This window comes from Periplaneta americana, chromosome 12, assembly GCF_040183065.1.
Source record: "Periplaneta americana isolate PAMFEO1 chromosome 12, P.americana_PAMFEO1_priV1, whole genome shotgun sequence".
NCBI classification, from domain to species: domain Eukaryota; kingdom Metazoa; phylum Arthropoda; class Insecta; order Blattodea; family Blattidae; genus Periplaneta; species Periplaneta americana.
This window is the reverse complement of record NC_091128.1, coordinates 82,104,752-82,121,778: the sequence shown is the minus strand read 5'-3', so window position 1 is coordinate 82,121,778 and position 17,027 is coordinate 82,104,752. Positions and strand designations below refer to the sequence as shown.

The window sequence follows — 17,027 nt, the reverse complement described above, 5'->3', positions numbered from 1 at the left end:
ATTGACAATAAAAAATGGACAAACTGATTTGGATGGATTTGTTGAATGATTCTATAAGTGAAATTTCTGTTTGACTCTGAAGGATTAAATTTTGAATCTTTAACCAGGCAAAATAATGCGGTCTTTAGTCAACGCTCCTTATCAATTATCACATTATGATATTTCAATAAACGAAGAATTTTGAAATGACATTGACAAGAGAAAAAGAAGGATTCGGAGAAAACTCCAGTTCAATTAATGGAAAGCTGTTATTAAACGAAATTATTACTTGCATTCATTTTTTTTTACTTCTGTGTTTAATATCCTGATTTATTATCTAATCTATAGTCCTCCTGCCAATGAAAAAATACGACTTCACAACGCATTATCAACTACTGCAAACTGTTAATTTTATTATGTGAATGATAATACTACGTTAGTCACAGTGGAAACTGAACTGACCTTTGCTGTAGATTCGAGCTGCTTTATTGATGCAATAATTTTTTATTAAGGGAGGCAAAACAAATCATTCTTTGTTATGAAAGACAAAATATTTTGATTCATTTTATTAGAACAACAGGAATAGTACCGAGAAAACAAACCCTAATGATAGTTAACACAAATTTGTCTCTTTAAAATTATAGTATACTGTCTTCAATGACGTTTCATTGATGATATAATTGTATTTATTTAATCGAGCGTGACGTATAGAAGTAAATGTTTAACTGAATTAATAAAACTTGAAAACAAATATTATTTGAAAATGGCCGATGTACCCCTACCAGAAATAGAAATATCTCAATAGTTTATGTCTACCAACTAAAAAAAAAAAACAGAAAATAGAAAAGAGTATAGCAAAATTTAAGGTAATTTCTGAAAATTAAAGTTTTTGGTAAATTCGTATATTTATACATGTAAATGTAAGTCTGTTTTGTGTTCGCATTTGTGTATTTGTTGTACGTGTATTGTACGTAGACACATAGTTATAATCACGACTTTAATATATAAAAAATACATATGATTCTTGAAATAAATTTTTTTTGTCAAGATATAGGTTTTAAGATTCCAGTATTTTTTTGTCGTATGTTCTTCGAAGTTTTAAAAAATATATAGTGCTGGTTAACAAATATTTTGTTTGTTTTAGGGCCATATAATTGATTTTTTGTGAAGGGAGATACAATCACAATAATAAATCACTTCTCTTCTCCCAATGTTTACGTTTAGTGCGCATTCTCATAAAGACATTAAAATTAACTTACACGACAAATTGAAGCTATTGAAATAGTGTCTGTTTTGAGCCAAATATGTATAGAATACAGTCTAACTGCTGAAATTGTTTCAATTTTCTGAGACAGGTTAATATATATATATATATATATATATATATATATTATAAAATGTGTTACGTACCGGTAACTTTTTAAGACTTCAAACATTTATTACATATTTAGAAGTATACTTATTAAAAAACTGAATTAAAATAGTAAAGTTGTACTCATAATTGAAATATTTATATATATATATATGTATATATATATATATTAACATATATAACTTAAATTTTTGTGATCTCTACCTTTCTGTTGGTCTGATTTTATTTTTTTCTCACAGTAATCTTCGTACTCAAATAAAGGTGGCTCAATAGAATTTTGATAAAGACTGGCTAATATAATATTGTAATCTCTCTCATTAGTAGGGTTGCCAACTCTCCCGTATTTCCCGGGATCTCCAGTATTTGCCTCTAATTTTTAACAGTCTCCCGGCTCCCGTGTTATTATTCTCTTCGAGCATTTTTCACCCTTATTTTTGAATAATGTAATTTTTTTTATTCTAAACATTTGTTTTTGCCGTGAATGATGATTTATATAATGAATTTTGTTGTTCAAGAGATGCATTAAATTATGCAGTGTTTATAGAAAGTAATGCTTGCCAGAAATATTAATGTTATAAATTTGAAAAAAAAAAAAAAAAGAAAAAAAAAGACCAGTTTTGTTCTAAGCATATCAAGTAGTAATGCTCACACAAAAAGGGTGTTTTATCTTACGAACAATAAATTGGACAGATGTTCGAAACATGATCACGACACATTTAACCAAATCAGAGCTGAAAACTGCAGTCGATTTCAACTATTACGCGAGACAAAATCTGTCTCAAAATACTCTTAATTTAAGCCTAGGCTGCTGAAGTGTAGAATAAAGTTGCTTTTAGTAACTGAACCGAATAATTTGTCCATTTTCTATGCGAAATTTTGTCGATTCCTTAGTCTACCGTATTTTCTTCAAAGAAAGTTGGCAACCCTACTCGTCAGTAAACATGAATAGCCTACCTTAAAACTGTTCACATGTAGAAAGTACCTAACGAGTGGATGGATAGAGATTGTGTGTCGACTGTTAAAAATTAAAGCTATCGTACTTACGTCTGCCTTGGGGTCTGTATTCACATCGGCAACGTTGCTCACACTGAACATCGTTCTGCACTGAACGTTTGGTGAAGCACTGCGTTCTAACGTTGCCTCACAGAAGTATCGTATGTATCCCAAGCGACCATGGAACGAGGCTGGAAGCTTGTTTGGAAGCGTGTAGTGGAATGGAAACGTGTGTTCTCCTGCCCACAGCCGTTCACGTTTGCCTGGAGAACCCACACGAATAAAAAGAAGAATGTCAGTCTTGTAGAGTTAGTTTTATCTTTTACTTTCCCGATGTGTGATTTATATAGAGAAAGTAATGTGATTCTGCAAGAAACTGATGTAGGTATTCTCACGGAAAGTCACATTTTCAACAACTCTTGTACCAAAAAATATTTGGGCTTTCTGTGCACAGGGATTTCTTCTAAAGTGTTTGATGGATTTTGTTCATTTTCAGCATTTACAATGCGTCGTTCAATAATACATCAATTTTTTTCTCATTCGATGCTTATTTTATTGCAATATTGGAAGTATGCCACGTTATTCTCCAGTTCTTTCTCTATAAACACCGATTTTCCCACATAATCTCCATTCCTCAGGTTGTGGATAGAGGAGATGACTCCAGGTACGGAGGATAGCTGCGAATATATTGAATAAGCAGTCGCGGACAGCCGATAAGGGGTGGTCCTACAGCTTGGGGGTTGGGGGAAGGGCTAACAACCCATCACCGTAAAAAAACAGCTTATTACGAAACCTCAAAATAAGCCTCGGATGGGCAGGGCATGTACCACGTATGGGCGAATCCAGACATGCATATAGAGTGTTACAGTCCCATCGCTCTTATTTCCGACAGTCATTCACGTTGCAGGTCGGCTACATTTAAATGTGTGCGTCTTGTGATTTGCGGCTGATGACGTTATGCACTTCCTAAAGTTCGATAAATACTTAATATAATCGCTCGCCATTTTGACCCTTTCGTTGCCGTCCGCAGAAAGCACACGAGGACGTTATTTGTCGCTCAATTATTTGCTCAATTACAGCGCGTTTGATTTATTATCATAGGAGCTACGATATGATAATGTTTAACGGTGCGGCAAATAGAGTCCTCGGCAACGAAAGAACAAAAATGGCGAACGATACTACCTACATAGACTTTATAGAGCCTTCACTTCCTAAGGCGTAAGTAAAGAGGAGGAGTCACGCCAGAAATAACAGTGACGCGACTATAATTGGGAGGTCGGAGGGAATAAGACCTTTGGGGAGGCCGAGACGTAGATGGGAGGATAATACTAAGATAGATTTAAGGGAGGTGGGATATGTTGATAGAGACTGAATCAATCTTGCTCAGGATAGGGACCGATGGCGGGCTTAAGTGAGGGCGGCAATGAACCTCCGTGTTCCTTAAAAGCCATAGGCCCTAAGTAATTTCCATTCATATCAATGCCCTTATGCAACCTAGATGGTAAAAGTTGCATGCCGTTGCGGTATCACCTAGCTGGTCTTCATCTCAGCCATGCCTTTACTTCGGCTACGAATTCCTCGCCACTATTGTATCACTTCCCGCCGATTACGTCTTTCAGACCACAAAACAAAAGGAAGTCATATTATTACAGAATTACTCCTTCAGAGTTTGAGAACACTGAAGACATGACAGGCTTCATTTCCATAGACATTTTTTAAACGCCTGTGGAAATGTTTAGTGAAATAATTATATTCCACGTGCATAAGTGCTACTTTGATTGACTCGTAAATAACAACTTACTAACATGAACAAAATTTATGGACTGATGTTGGTGAAATAGTAGCACATCAACTGAAAAGCCGAAAATCCCTTCTTTACTGTCAGGAATAATTAAAACTTGTATTTCCATGTATCTAGAAGCAGAGTTCAAAATACCTTCTCTTTACGCTTCGAGTAATGACAAAATATACAAAAATATAGATTTTTGTTTTTGTTCTCCTTTAAAAGAAGACATTTTATTCTAAAACAAAACTCAATTACATCAATAAGGTAGCCATTAATTCTGGAGAAGTATGGAAGAGGAGAAGAAAAGGAAGAGATAAGTAGCAGGAAGAGAAGATGCGGAGGAAGAGAAGTGAAGGAAGAAGGATGAATGAAAAGAGAAAAGTACGAGAAAAAGAAAAAAAACGAGATAAGGAGGAAGAGAAGCGAGGAGGTGAAAGATGAAGGAAAAACGGAAAAAAAGATGAGAAAAGTAAAAAAAATGAAGTGAAGGTCATGAAGAAAAGTAAGAGAGAAAGAAATAAAGCATGAGGAACCATAGAAAAAGAATCATTTTGGAAAGGTGGGAATAAAAAAGAAGAGTAAATAAAGAGGAAAAAAGGAAGGTGAGGAGAAAAGGAAGGAAGAATAAGAATAAGAATGAAAAGAGAAGGATAAAGGCGAAAAAGAGGAGGGAAAATTAAGAGAAAGATGAGGAAAGAAAGGGAAACAGGTGAAGAAGAAAAAGATCGGAGGACGAAAAGGGGAAAAAGAAGCGAAGAACATGAGGAAGAAAAGGAAAACAAGAAGATCACGAAGAAAAGGAAGTGGAGAAGATAGAGAAGAAAATGGGAAAAGAAAGTGAAGAAAACAGGGAAGAAAAGATGAAGAAGGGATGAAAATGGGAAAAGGAAGTGAACAGGATGAGAAGGAAAAGAGAAACACGAAGTGAAGAAAATGAGGGAAAAATGTATTGAAGAAAATGAGAAAGAAAAGGTAAAAATTAAGTGAAGAAGATAGGAAAAGAAATGGGAGAAGTAAATGAATAATATTAAGAAAAAATAGGGAAAGGAAATGAGGAAGAAGAAATGAGAAAATGAAATCAAGAAAATGAGGAAGGAATAGAGAAAAGTTAGTAAAGAAGTTGATGGAAATATGAGAAGGGAAGATGAGAAAGATAAAGGAAATTCAGGAAATAAGGAATATAAGGAGGGCAGAAGTGAAGAAGAGAAGCAAGAAAAGTAGAATAGAAAGTTAAGAAGATGAGGAAGAAAAAGAGAAAAAAGAAATGATGAGAAAGAAAAGGGGATCGAATATAGTGAAGAAGAAAGGAAAGAAAAGGGGATAAGATAAATGAAGAAGATAAGGAAAAATAAGGAAAATAAATGAGGAAAGAAAAAGGAAAATCTAAGTATAGAAGATGAGAAGAAGCGGGAGAGAATAAATAAAGACGATGATGTAAAATGAGAAAATTAAATGAGGGAGGAAAAACGGAAACGGAAGTGGAGAATATGAGAAAGAAAATGGAAAAAATAAATGGAGAAGATAAGGGAAATGGAGAAAGAATGAGGAAGTAGAAAGAGTGAATAGAAGTGGAGAAGATTCTGAAGAAAAAAGAAACGGAAGTGAAAAAGATAAGGAAGGAATTGAAAGAATGAAATGAGAAAGGAAAAGGGAAAAGGAAGTGGAGGAGATGAGGAAGAGAGATGAAAAAGGAGGAAGACTAAAGAGAAGACGAGAAAGGAAAAATAAGAAGATGAGGAGGACCAAATGGGAAGAGGAAGGGATTAAAGTAAGAAAGGAAAAAAAGGAAAAGAGAAAAAGGTGAATTGGAAAAGAAAAAAAAGGAATAAAGGAAAAGGATTTGAAAAGAAAGAGATGTCTTTGCTTGTGTGTTCGGATTTACTCGTATGGTGTCTGCACACGTTGTTAATAATGTAACCGAAATATAATAAAATTGCATGATTTACTTACTGCTATACTTGTGCCCGAACACATACATTTTGTGTTCGAAATACTTCTCATGAGAGCGGAACGCGGCGTCTTTATTCTGCTCCCTCGATCTTCGAGGTCGCGGTCGCGCTTGTCTGCGAGGACATTTTGTCCAGTTTTCCTCAACGGGAGAACAGTCTTGAGATTCCAACTCTGTTCCACAGCAAGACGACGTCCCACCAGACAAATCTGACATAGAAGGGCTTCTATGAACACAGAAAAAATCAGCACAATAATAAACAACTTTTGTACTTTAAAACAATCATTAGTCATTAATTAAGGCTAGCTACTGAAGAGAATGCAATACTGACTTGGTGCTCTTCGCATCTTTTAATGTAACTAATTGATCTTACGTTAAGCCAGTGGTTCCCAACCTTTTTTGACTGAAGACACACTTTACTGAACGCCCACTATATCGCGACATACTTATTTGTTTTTATTAATAATAATAATAATAATAATAATAATAATAATAATAATAATAATAAAAATAATGATAATAATAATCTTAGGAAAATATTTGGGGCTAAGAGGGATGAAGTTACAGGAGAATGGAGAAAGTTACACAACACAGAACTGCACACATTGTATTCTTCACCTGACATAATTAGGAACATTAAATCCAGATGTTTGAGATGGGCTGGGCATGTAGGACGTATGGGCGAATCCAGAAATGCATATAGAATGTTAGTTGGGAGGCCGGAGGGAAAAAGACCTTTGGGGAGGCCGAGGCGTAGATGGGAAGATAATATTAAAATGGATTTGAGGGAAGTGGGATATGATGATAGAGAATGGATTAATCTTGCTCAGGATAGGGTCCAAAGGCGGGCTTATGTGAGGGCGGCAATGAACCTCCGGGTTCCTTAAAAGCCAGTAAATAATAATAATAATAATAATAATAATAATAATAATAATAATAATAATAATCAGTGCTTTTCTTCTGAAGAGAAAGGCGGTAGAACTCTACATGTAGAGTATTACATAGCGGACGGGGAGATGATTCACTGCACGGGACTTTTGTCGTTTTTAAGCTCCTTTTCGTCCAAATAAGACTTTCAAGATCTAAGCGGAATTCAAAGAAAAATTATATTAAAAACATAGTTATTCCCAGATATTTCGATTTCATGATGAAAAATGCAAGAAAAAGGTGTCGGAACGCCGTTCAAGCGCGTTTCGCCAGAAAAAAAACCACTGATAACTTCTTTGCAGTATCGGACATCCAGTGTTCCAGATAGATCGATGTTAACACGCAATCAAAGATTCTTAAAAAAAAAAAAAAAAAAAACAAGCAGCAACTTGAGTGGCATTAGAAAAAAAACAGAGGTATGTGTCAAAAATCCCAACCTGGATGTCCGATAAAAGATTTTTATTATCGTTTTTGAAAATTCACCTATTTAAGTTAATGTTAAATCTGCGCTTGGTGGGTTTCTCTATACTTGGCCTTATGGTTGACAGACCAACAAGTAAATCATCTTCAAGATGCTGCAGTCCGTTCCTTTGTTTAGATTTCACTATTTGCATGGTAGAAAACTTATTTAGTTTATTCGGCACCATCGACTGATTTGACAAAATATTTCCGCATATAAGACACTTGAGATTTTGTTTATATTCATCTCCACGCCATGTAAAACCATATTGCAAGTATTCATCACTATATTTACGAAACGCAGTACGTTTTTATGAACCATGAAGGAAATTTTCGCTCACATTATTTGAATTAGCACTGCTGTCATCTAACTCGAAATTGATTCAGATTGTCTTTTTCGAATTAAAAATTTGTGCATGATAAAATCTAAATAAAGCACTTTTGATAAAAATAGTTCCACTGTCACCTGCCCACACGTATATACTGAAACTGACCAATATGTTCTGACGATTCCAAACTCTATTTATTACTAAGTGGGAAGAGTAAATGAATTACTGAGCATTGTTGCAGTGTTCACTTCATTCGAATTATCGCCAGGCAGAACAATAAAACTGATCATTGTTGCAGGTGTTCACGTTTCATTGGTAAAGTCTGTCTCAAAATAAAATGTATCATATCAAAGACTTTGTTGTAAATAAAAAAATGCGTTGTAAAGGGACTTTGTGGATGGCATAAAACTTATTTTTCAATTTCAAAATTTCGCGACACACTCCTTGGGGCTGCGCGACTCTCCAGCTTGTCGCGACACATCGCTTGGGAACCTCTGCGTTAAGTACACAAAAGTATGCAATTTTGATTTCGATAACTTCACAAGGATGCGAGTTTTCATCATTCTTTGCTAGTATCTGTAAAATACCCCTTATGCCAGTAGGTATCGCACTATGCACTTCATCTGATACCAATGCACGATCACGAGCGTTTTACGTAGAGAACTAGTCTGGCTGTTCGCCTCGCCTACATCTGGCATCACCTAAGCTCATACACCTTAATCTAAAACCATATTTATTGATAACATGAAATTAAGAGAAGTAGGATGAAATATGGAGTATGTTTGTGGGATGTAATTTGTGATGTTACGAGAAATAATAGAATACTGAAAATAAATCCCTCGCCCTCGGATTTTGTTCACTGTGTGTATCATACCAAACCACACCGGGATAAGCATCCAATGTCGTGGTGCACATCTGTGGAATGCTCCACAGATGACAGCAAACGTGAGAATCCAATGTATTAACAATTAAAGGCTGGTTCACAATAAACCGGGAACGGAAACGACAACGAGAATGTAAATATTGTTAAAATAAATGTATTTAAATGTGAGCTTTCACAATGAACTATTGTGAATGCTCACATTTAAATACATTTATTTTAACACTAGCCGTACCCGTGCGCTCCGCTGCACCCATTAGAAGTAAATATAAAGTAATTACATAATTAAAATAGGACATTTGATCCAGGGAACATTCGTGTTTGATAGAAGGATAAATCGTTTAATATGTTACTTAATTTAAATTACATCCAAATAATTAAAATGCGATCATTTTGGTCCAGAGACACTCATTTGGTGCAATGACAATTCCTTTAACATGTTTCTTAATTTTTATTACATGCAACCATAGCTTAATGAAAATTGACAACATTTAGATTTAATGTGTATATTTTATTTTACTTGTTATAGATTTCCATTGAATTATGATAATAACTTAATTTTAACCCTTGTTTTCTACGTATTCAGTAAATGGCACTTGGCCCACTATGGTTTTGAACCCTTCAAATAACTTAAATTATATTATATAATAGCCTATTACATATTATATTATATTATATCATATTATATCATATTATATTATATTATATTATATTATATTATATTATATTATATTATATTATATTATATTATATTATATCAGAAGTTACTGTAATAACATTATAGCATTATGTCCATCTAGAGAAACTACACTTTCCAATGGTGAAATAATAATTAATTATACAAATCGGTTAATTTAGCTTCCGATATTACTTCATAGAAACACAAACATTCTCTGTAGGCTATCTTTCATAGCTTTCGATTGTTGCCGTCCAAGGCCCCTTATAGACGAAGTCATTTCTTTTTTAATTCATTACACGGCCTTAGATGGCAGTTATTTTAATTATAAAACTCATTTGTCTCATTAAATATCAGTCCTATCAAAATTTTTCAAGGAATAAAACTTATCGCAAATTATTTTTAAAGAAACGTTTGTTATGTAACATTTTTTCACAAAAATCAATAATAAGCGAGATATTTCGATTTATTTAATTCAGGCCCCCTTATAACCCCCCCTTTTAAATAATGTATTTTGAATGCCATATAGCCTAAAATCTAAGTTGCAACGAACTTAATTTATATTCCAAATTTCATCGAAATCCGTTCAGCCATTATCGCGTGAAAAGGTAACAAATATACGTACAGACAGACAGACAGACAGACAGACAGACAACAGACATACAAACAAAAGTTTAAAAAAAGCGATTTTCGGTTTCAGGGTGGTTAATTATATATGTTAGGACCAATTATTTTTGGAAAATCGAAAATTACCAGAAAAATTTCGGCTACAGATTTATTATTAGTACTAGCCGTACCCGTGCGCTCCGCTGCACCCGTTAGAAATAAATATAAAGTAATTACATAATTAAAATAGGACATTTAATCCAGGGAACATTCGTGTTTGATAGAAGGATAAATCGTTTAATATGTTACTTAATTTAAATTGCATCCAAATAATTAAAATGCGATCATTTTGGTCCAGAGACACTCATTGGTGCAATGACAATTCCTTTAACATGTTTCTTAATTTTTATTACATGCAACCATAGTTTAATGAAGATTGACATCATTTAGATTTAATGTGTATATTTTATTTTGCTTGTTATAGGTTTCCATTGAATTATGGTAATAACTTAATTTTAACCCTTGTTTTCTACGTATTCAGTAAATGGCGCTTGGCCCACTATGGTTCTGAACCCTTCAAATAACTTAAATTATATTATATAATAGCCTATTACATATTATATTATATTATATTATATCAGAAGTTACTGTAATAACATTATAGCATTATATCCATCTAGAGAAACTACACTTTCCAATGGTGAAATAATAATTAATTATATAAATCGGTTAATTTAGCTTCCGATATTACTTCATAGAAACACAAACATTCTCTGTAGGCTACCTTTTATAGCTTTCGATTGTTGCTGTCCAAGGCTCCTTATAGACGAAGTCATTTCTTTTTTAATTCATTACACGGCCCTATATGGCAGTTATTTTAATATTAAAACTCATTTATCTCATTAAATATCAGTCCCATCAAAATTTTTCAAGGAATAAAACTTATCGCAAATTATTTTTAAAGAAACGTTTGTTATGTAACATTTTTCACAAAAATCAATAATAAGCGAGATATTTCGATTTATTTAATTCAAGCCCCCTTATAACGCCCCTTTTAAATAATGCATTTTGAGTGCCATATAGCCTAAAATCTAAGTTACAACGAACTTAATTTATATTCCAATTTTCATCGAAATCCGTTCAGCCATTATCGCGTGAAAAGATAACAAACATACAGACAGACAGACAGACATACAAACAAAAATTTCAAAAAAGCGATTTTCGGTTTCAGGGTGGTTAATTATATATGTTAGGACCAATTATTTTTGGAAAATCGAAAATTACCAGAAACATTTCGGCTACAGATTTATTATTAGTATAGATTAGTATAGATTATTTCCGTTCTCGTTCTCCTTGTCGTTTCCGTTCCCAGTTTATTGTGAACCAACCTTTACTCCGTCGCGACATGACCTCGCAATTAAAGCGACTATAAATTAATAGACCTAAATAGACTTCTTAGATTGATATATAGATCGAAGAAATAACTGTGGAGTTAACGTTATTGATTCATGGCTTACATTCTGTTCTTGTTGCACAGATTTCGACGTAGTCCAGAGATGCGTCGCACGCCCCATGGTGAGGTCTCCTTCTGCTCTGGGACGCTCACGTAGGCTTCGCCTACAAATCGCACTATTATACCTGTGACAGAAGAAATTTAAACTTTGAAATAAGTTCGCAACTATTATACAGAGTGAGGATATCTGAGTTATCTCCAGAGAAAATTCATTCCGTTCCCTGGAGATAACGGCAGTATAATGCACTACGGTCAACAATAATTTTCTTAACTAAAATTTGTATTATCACTTGGTAGGAATCAATAATAATCATTATTCTTTTCGTGATTACTCAGTCCAGAGGTGACAAAGCAGTAGCGCTCCCAGTTTACTGTGACAGTTTCTATTATTCTAATTCCATTATAGTTCAAATTTGTTTAAATAAGCATTTCGATTATCTAACAAAACTCCTATATAAAGATTTCCAAGTCTTGGACATTAAAATTAATTACGATACCTATAATACGCATTAAGATATTACCAAGAAAACAAAGTCAAGTAGGCTACTCGTTAAATTAACATAGGCATATAACAACTTATTTTACAAGAAAATATGCTGCTGTAATTATCTCACATAATTGAACCTAAGTGTAATACTGAATCTGAGTACCATGGTACAATAAATATAGAGAAATGGCTTGAGGCTTTATGAAACATATTTTTGTCGTTACAGTGAAAAAATAACAAAAATAACAAATTGAAATAGATTGAAACACAAAATAATATACGAAGTACCGTCAAGAAGATGTGAATTAAAGTCATGGTCCATGTATATAATGCCTGAAAATAGCTATTGATCCTTTGCGTGTTTGTTTTTAAAATAATGTGTTTAATCTGTAACTACAGTCAATGTAGGCCTATTGTTATTAGTATCTCTTTGTTGTTACTATTGTACCTATTGCTTTAAAAAGAATGTGTTTAACTTGAACTTTAAATCAATTTTCTACTATTCCTTTAGTGTTTACATTTGTTTTTCAATATTTTGTATTGCCCCTACTATTATATATTGCCCTTCAAGAATTTCGTTATTCGTTAGTTGTATGTCATTACTTGTCTTGTTATTTTAATTATTGCATTTGTTCCTGGATCACGTATGTAATTTGTAACCGTAAATCATTGCCTGTAATATCCCTTTATTACTCTTAACTGTTCCATTGTTCATGAATTAAGTATTAATTTGAAAATGAAAGTCAAGCTTTGTTATATTAATCTACTGTTGATTATCTTTTTAGGTCGTGTATTTACTCTGAAACGATTAGACATTCTTGTATATCTTTTGCATTGATTATTCCTCAAACATCTAATTAATCTTTAACAGGATCCATTTTTCATTAAGGTGCATTCTTCTACATAATTCAGGTGAACTGTAACTATGACCACTATTTTATATTATAACTTTACTATTGTTTATTAGTTATAAAACATGTATTTTGATGCCAACTATAACCCTAATATATCTCAGGGTGAAATAGGGTTTATTAAATTGGATAATAGAAAAAGAAAATACTGAATCTGGCCTAATTTTGGTCCAAAACTCTAACAGAAAAATGAGCTCTTGAGAATATTGCTTTCATTTTGATGTTGTGATTTTAGTAATCATATTTCATTTTGTAATGCACCTTAGTCATATATTTTTTATTATTTTAACGTATATTTTTACTGTTTATTTTCCGAGAAGACTCCACAGCATCAGCTTTGGCTTTTTCAGGAGTGAGCTAATTATAAATTATATAATTTTATATTTTTGTAATACTACCTCGACCCTAAATTATTATTCTTAATTCTACTGTAAATTAATAGGAAACGTGTCCATGTACGTATGTCGGTTTTACTTTAAATCATACAGAAAGTTCTGTTGATTCTTGCTCTTTGGTTCAGGGCAAAAATGAAAAAAAAAAAAAAAAAAAAAAAAAGACTTGTCACGGCATTCAAATAAATTGTCCTGGACCAAAGACTTCAGAAGCAACTTCGGTATTCTGTTATTTAGTACACGGCACATGCATCTTTGTTGAGACTCAAGCGACAATATGCGGCATAAATTCAAGAAATATCGAAACTTTTCTTCATTAGCCTATATTAAAATACACTGCCATGGATTGAAGAATAAAATAATAAAAATCGACAGAATTGTCCGCATTGCTCAAAAACCGATCTTAGTGCATGGGTACGTCTCATATGAATTCATCAATTCTACTTATTTCATTATATATCTGAAATGCTTTAGTGTCAGTGACATAATTGGCTTACCTTTGATCTTAAAGATTAGTCCTTATCAGGAACAGAAACAGTTAAACAGTTTCGGGCTTTCTCTTAAGTATTTTAAGTGTTCTAAGTTTTCTAAGTTTTAAGAAAGATTCCTCTTGCTTTCATAATAACTCTCGATCAACTGTATCACGACTTTTAAAGTAAGAATCATGGCTTGAAACTTCAAAATCCTTCTAGCAGCTAGTCAAATCATTAATGCTTTAATCGACAAAATAGTAACTATGGAAATGCAAGAAGTACCAGCAACAAATGAGAAACTGCATTGTTTGCCCAACATAGTGATATTTTTTCCAACAAAAATATTTTAATATTTATGACGCTTTAAAGTTTAGAGTGTCTTTGGAATGATCATATACCGGTACTTTGTTTTTATAACGTATCGTATTTGCCGTAGTATAAGTTTTTAAGTTATAGTTTATTTAACGACGCTCGCAACTGTAGAGGTTATAGCTATCAGCGTCGCCGGTGTGCCGGAATTTTTTTTCCCGCAGGAGTCTTTTACATGCCAATAAATCTACTGACATGAGCCTGTCGCATTTAAACACACTTAAATGCCATCAACCTGGACCGGGATCGAACCCGCAACAACGAGCAAAGAAGGCCAGTGCTATACCGACTACGCTACCGAGGCCTGGTCCGGCGTATAAGACACATTTTGTACACATTTATGAGGAAAAAAAATTATCACTGAATATTATAATGAATGTATAGTATTTAAAGCATAAAGTAATACCACAGTCTAGTATATACAGTCATGAAGCTCAATACGTAGTAAATATGCATCCATAGATAGTTGCTAACCACTAGGATCGCTAATATCGCCTCATTACAGACAATGCGAAATAGTACCGGCACAGTCTATTGTTCGTAGCACCCTCACATCTCAAGCTTCGTAACTGTATATACTAGACTGTGGTAATGCGTAATTCTATTTTTATCAGATACCTAATCTAAGCAGGAAACAATCTTTTAATCTTCTTCGTCAGAACTCAGAAATTCATCTCCAGAGCTAAATAAAGTGTCACTTGAAACCTCTTCTAAATCAGAATCTGAGCCCTCATACAAAAAACTGTCCTTTGTATTATCCAGTTCATTACTAAAACCACACTTCTTAAATGATCTAACCACTGTCTCAGTTTTCACAGAATCCCCATTCATAAACTCAGTATCAACTTATAAGACGTAGCCTGTTTTTCAGAGCCATTTTCAAAGGAAAAATGTGCGTATTATATGCCAGCTAAAGCGGTAACTTCTACGCGAAACAGCATATTTAAAATCGCTGATTCCAAAGCCGTATCGTGCCTTTGTTACATTCCACATTGTCATAATGCTCTTGTAACTTTAGGTCTAAAGTGAGAAAATCGATAAGCGTATACGTACAGTATGCACAGACATGTCATGATATTCAGTGGGAGTGTAGGGTTGTGACACTCACCTTGCACAGTGAGGCAGCCGGCCAGGTCGACCTGCACATGGCCACTGATTTGTTCGCCACAGAAGAAGATATGATCCGGTTGTTCCAGCACCACGTCGAACCTGCGGATTTCTTCTGGCACCTGTCTGCTGCAGAAAAGCTGCAACACAAGCAGAACAAGAACTAGGTTATTCATACATACATAAATACATACATACATACATACATACATACATACATACATACATACATACATACATACATACATACACTGTACATAAGACGCACATGCAGAAAGTGAGGGCCTGTCGAATCATAACAACGATCTAAATTTTTAATAGGTTTGCGCATGTGTATTCTTTTGAAGCAGCGGTAGGTAAATATAGTGCATTTAGAATTTGTAGAACGTGACTTCTTAACCCTCCCCCCCCCTCTAGTAAAGTTCACCTGTACTTGCATGGTTTGTTGAAGTGCTTCAATGTACTCGCCTAGTTACCACCGGCGGGTTAATAAAAATGTCCTTTTAGGAGGAAGTAAGTGAATCGAAGAAGGCAAGAAAGTATTATTTTCATAAGTTGTGGGAAGGACAATACTTTTTTGTGAGGAAGGGATGAACATTAGATATTTTCTGTACCGAAAAAAGTTACTAACTTCATAAAATATATGAAAATATGCGTCATGCACATGGCGATATCAAAGGTTATTTATTTTTTTAAGATTTAATTAATTAACATTTAATTCTCTTTTTTCTGGAACATGAAGCTGTCTCTTTTCCAATTGTAAATGAATATAAATTTACGCATCTGTTCTTATTAATTTCGACATAAAGTTCATCATCACCATAATATAAGTTACAATATTTACAAACTTTATCCCTTGGCAGGTGCTTATCGTGCTAAACAACTAGCAGAACTGAAAAGAAAGTTTTATGGTGGAAATAAATCAAATAGAGTGAAGAATAAACCATTCATGAGGAAAAACATTCTTGAGGGAAGCTGTGAAGTTGTGTGAGAAATTGCTAAGAAAAAAGAAACAATATAAGGAAGCAGGATTATTAAAATGTCTCATTAAAATAGCATAACGTGTATGTCTTCAATGAGAGAACAATTTTGAAAAAGATAATTGTGGTGATAAATGATACGTTAAAGTTTCTGTTGAGCTGATTATTAAAAGTAATTTTTTTGTTCGTATGAATTTTAGTTTTTAATTTATATTGTTTGTAATATATTTAATAAACTGGTTTCTATTTTAATTAAGGATAGCAATAAGTTTGTACTATTATATGTACGAGTTGCCACTGATAAGTAGCAAGGAGAGTTTGACACAATCTAGAGTACGAGGAGAATGAGCTAGGTAGATTTGTTGCGATCATTTTAGAACGGCTAAAGGTACCACTGACTTAAACTGAATCATTTGGAATCCATGTGTAACTTTGGGACTCGTGTGATTTTAGTAAAATATTGGTTGGTAATGAGAGAACTAATTCGCCAAATGTAAAGTTCGTACTGTGATTCACGTGCAGAAGAAAAACATGGTTTTTCAATATCAAGCGCATAAACGTGTTACATTAAAAATGTAGAATATTCATTTTGTTTATGATAAAAATCAATATTTCAATGTTAATGGCTTTGCTTCTGTCATTTGGCTGTAATTAGATGGGATACTTAATGTAGATATCTCTGCTTGTATTTGTAAATAAATATTTTCGCTCTTTTGAAAAGTTAGAAAGTGCAATCTGTTACATACACACATCAAAGAAAGTTTTGCATCACCTCGGTCTCAAGAGTGTTTATATTGCATCAATAACATAGCCCCTTAGACTATTCATAGATGTCACTAA

The 17,027-nt window shown here is 33.5% G+C and overlaps 1 protein-coding gene across 1 annotated transcript in view; it reads right to left on the bottom strand.

The window, feature by feature from the left end:
* The window catches only part of LOC138710611 (arrestin domain-containing protein 1-like), a 116,425-nt gene that overhangs the window by 11,617 nt on the left and 87,781 nt on the right, over positions 1–17,027 (bottom strand). Inside the window, exons 2-5 of the mRNA XM_069841616.1 lie at positions 15,209–15,347; positions 11,473–11,593; positions 6,081–6,304; positions 2,396–2,607 (exon numbers count right to left, since the gene is read on the bottom strand). Coding sequence (XP_069697717.1) covers positions 2,396–2,607; positions 6,081–6,304; positions 11,473–11,593; positions 15,209–15,347 — 696 coding nt within the window. The remainder of the gene's footprint in view (positions 1–2,395; positions 2,608–6,080; positions 6,305–11,472; positions 11,594–15,208; positions 15,348–17,027) is intronic.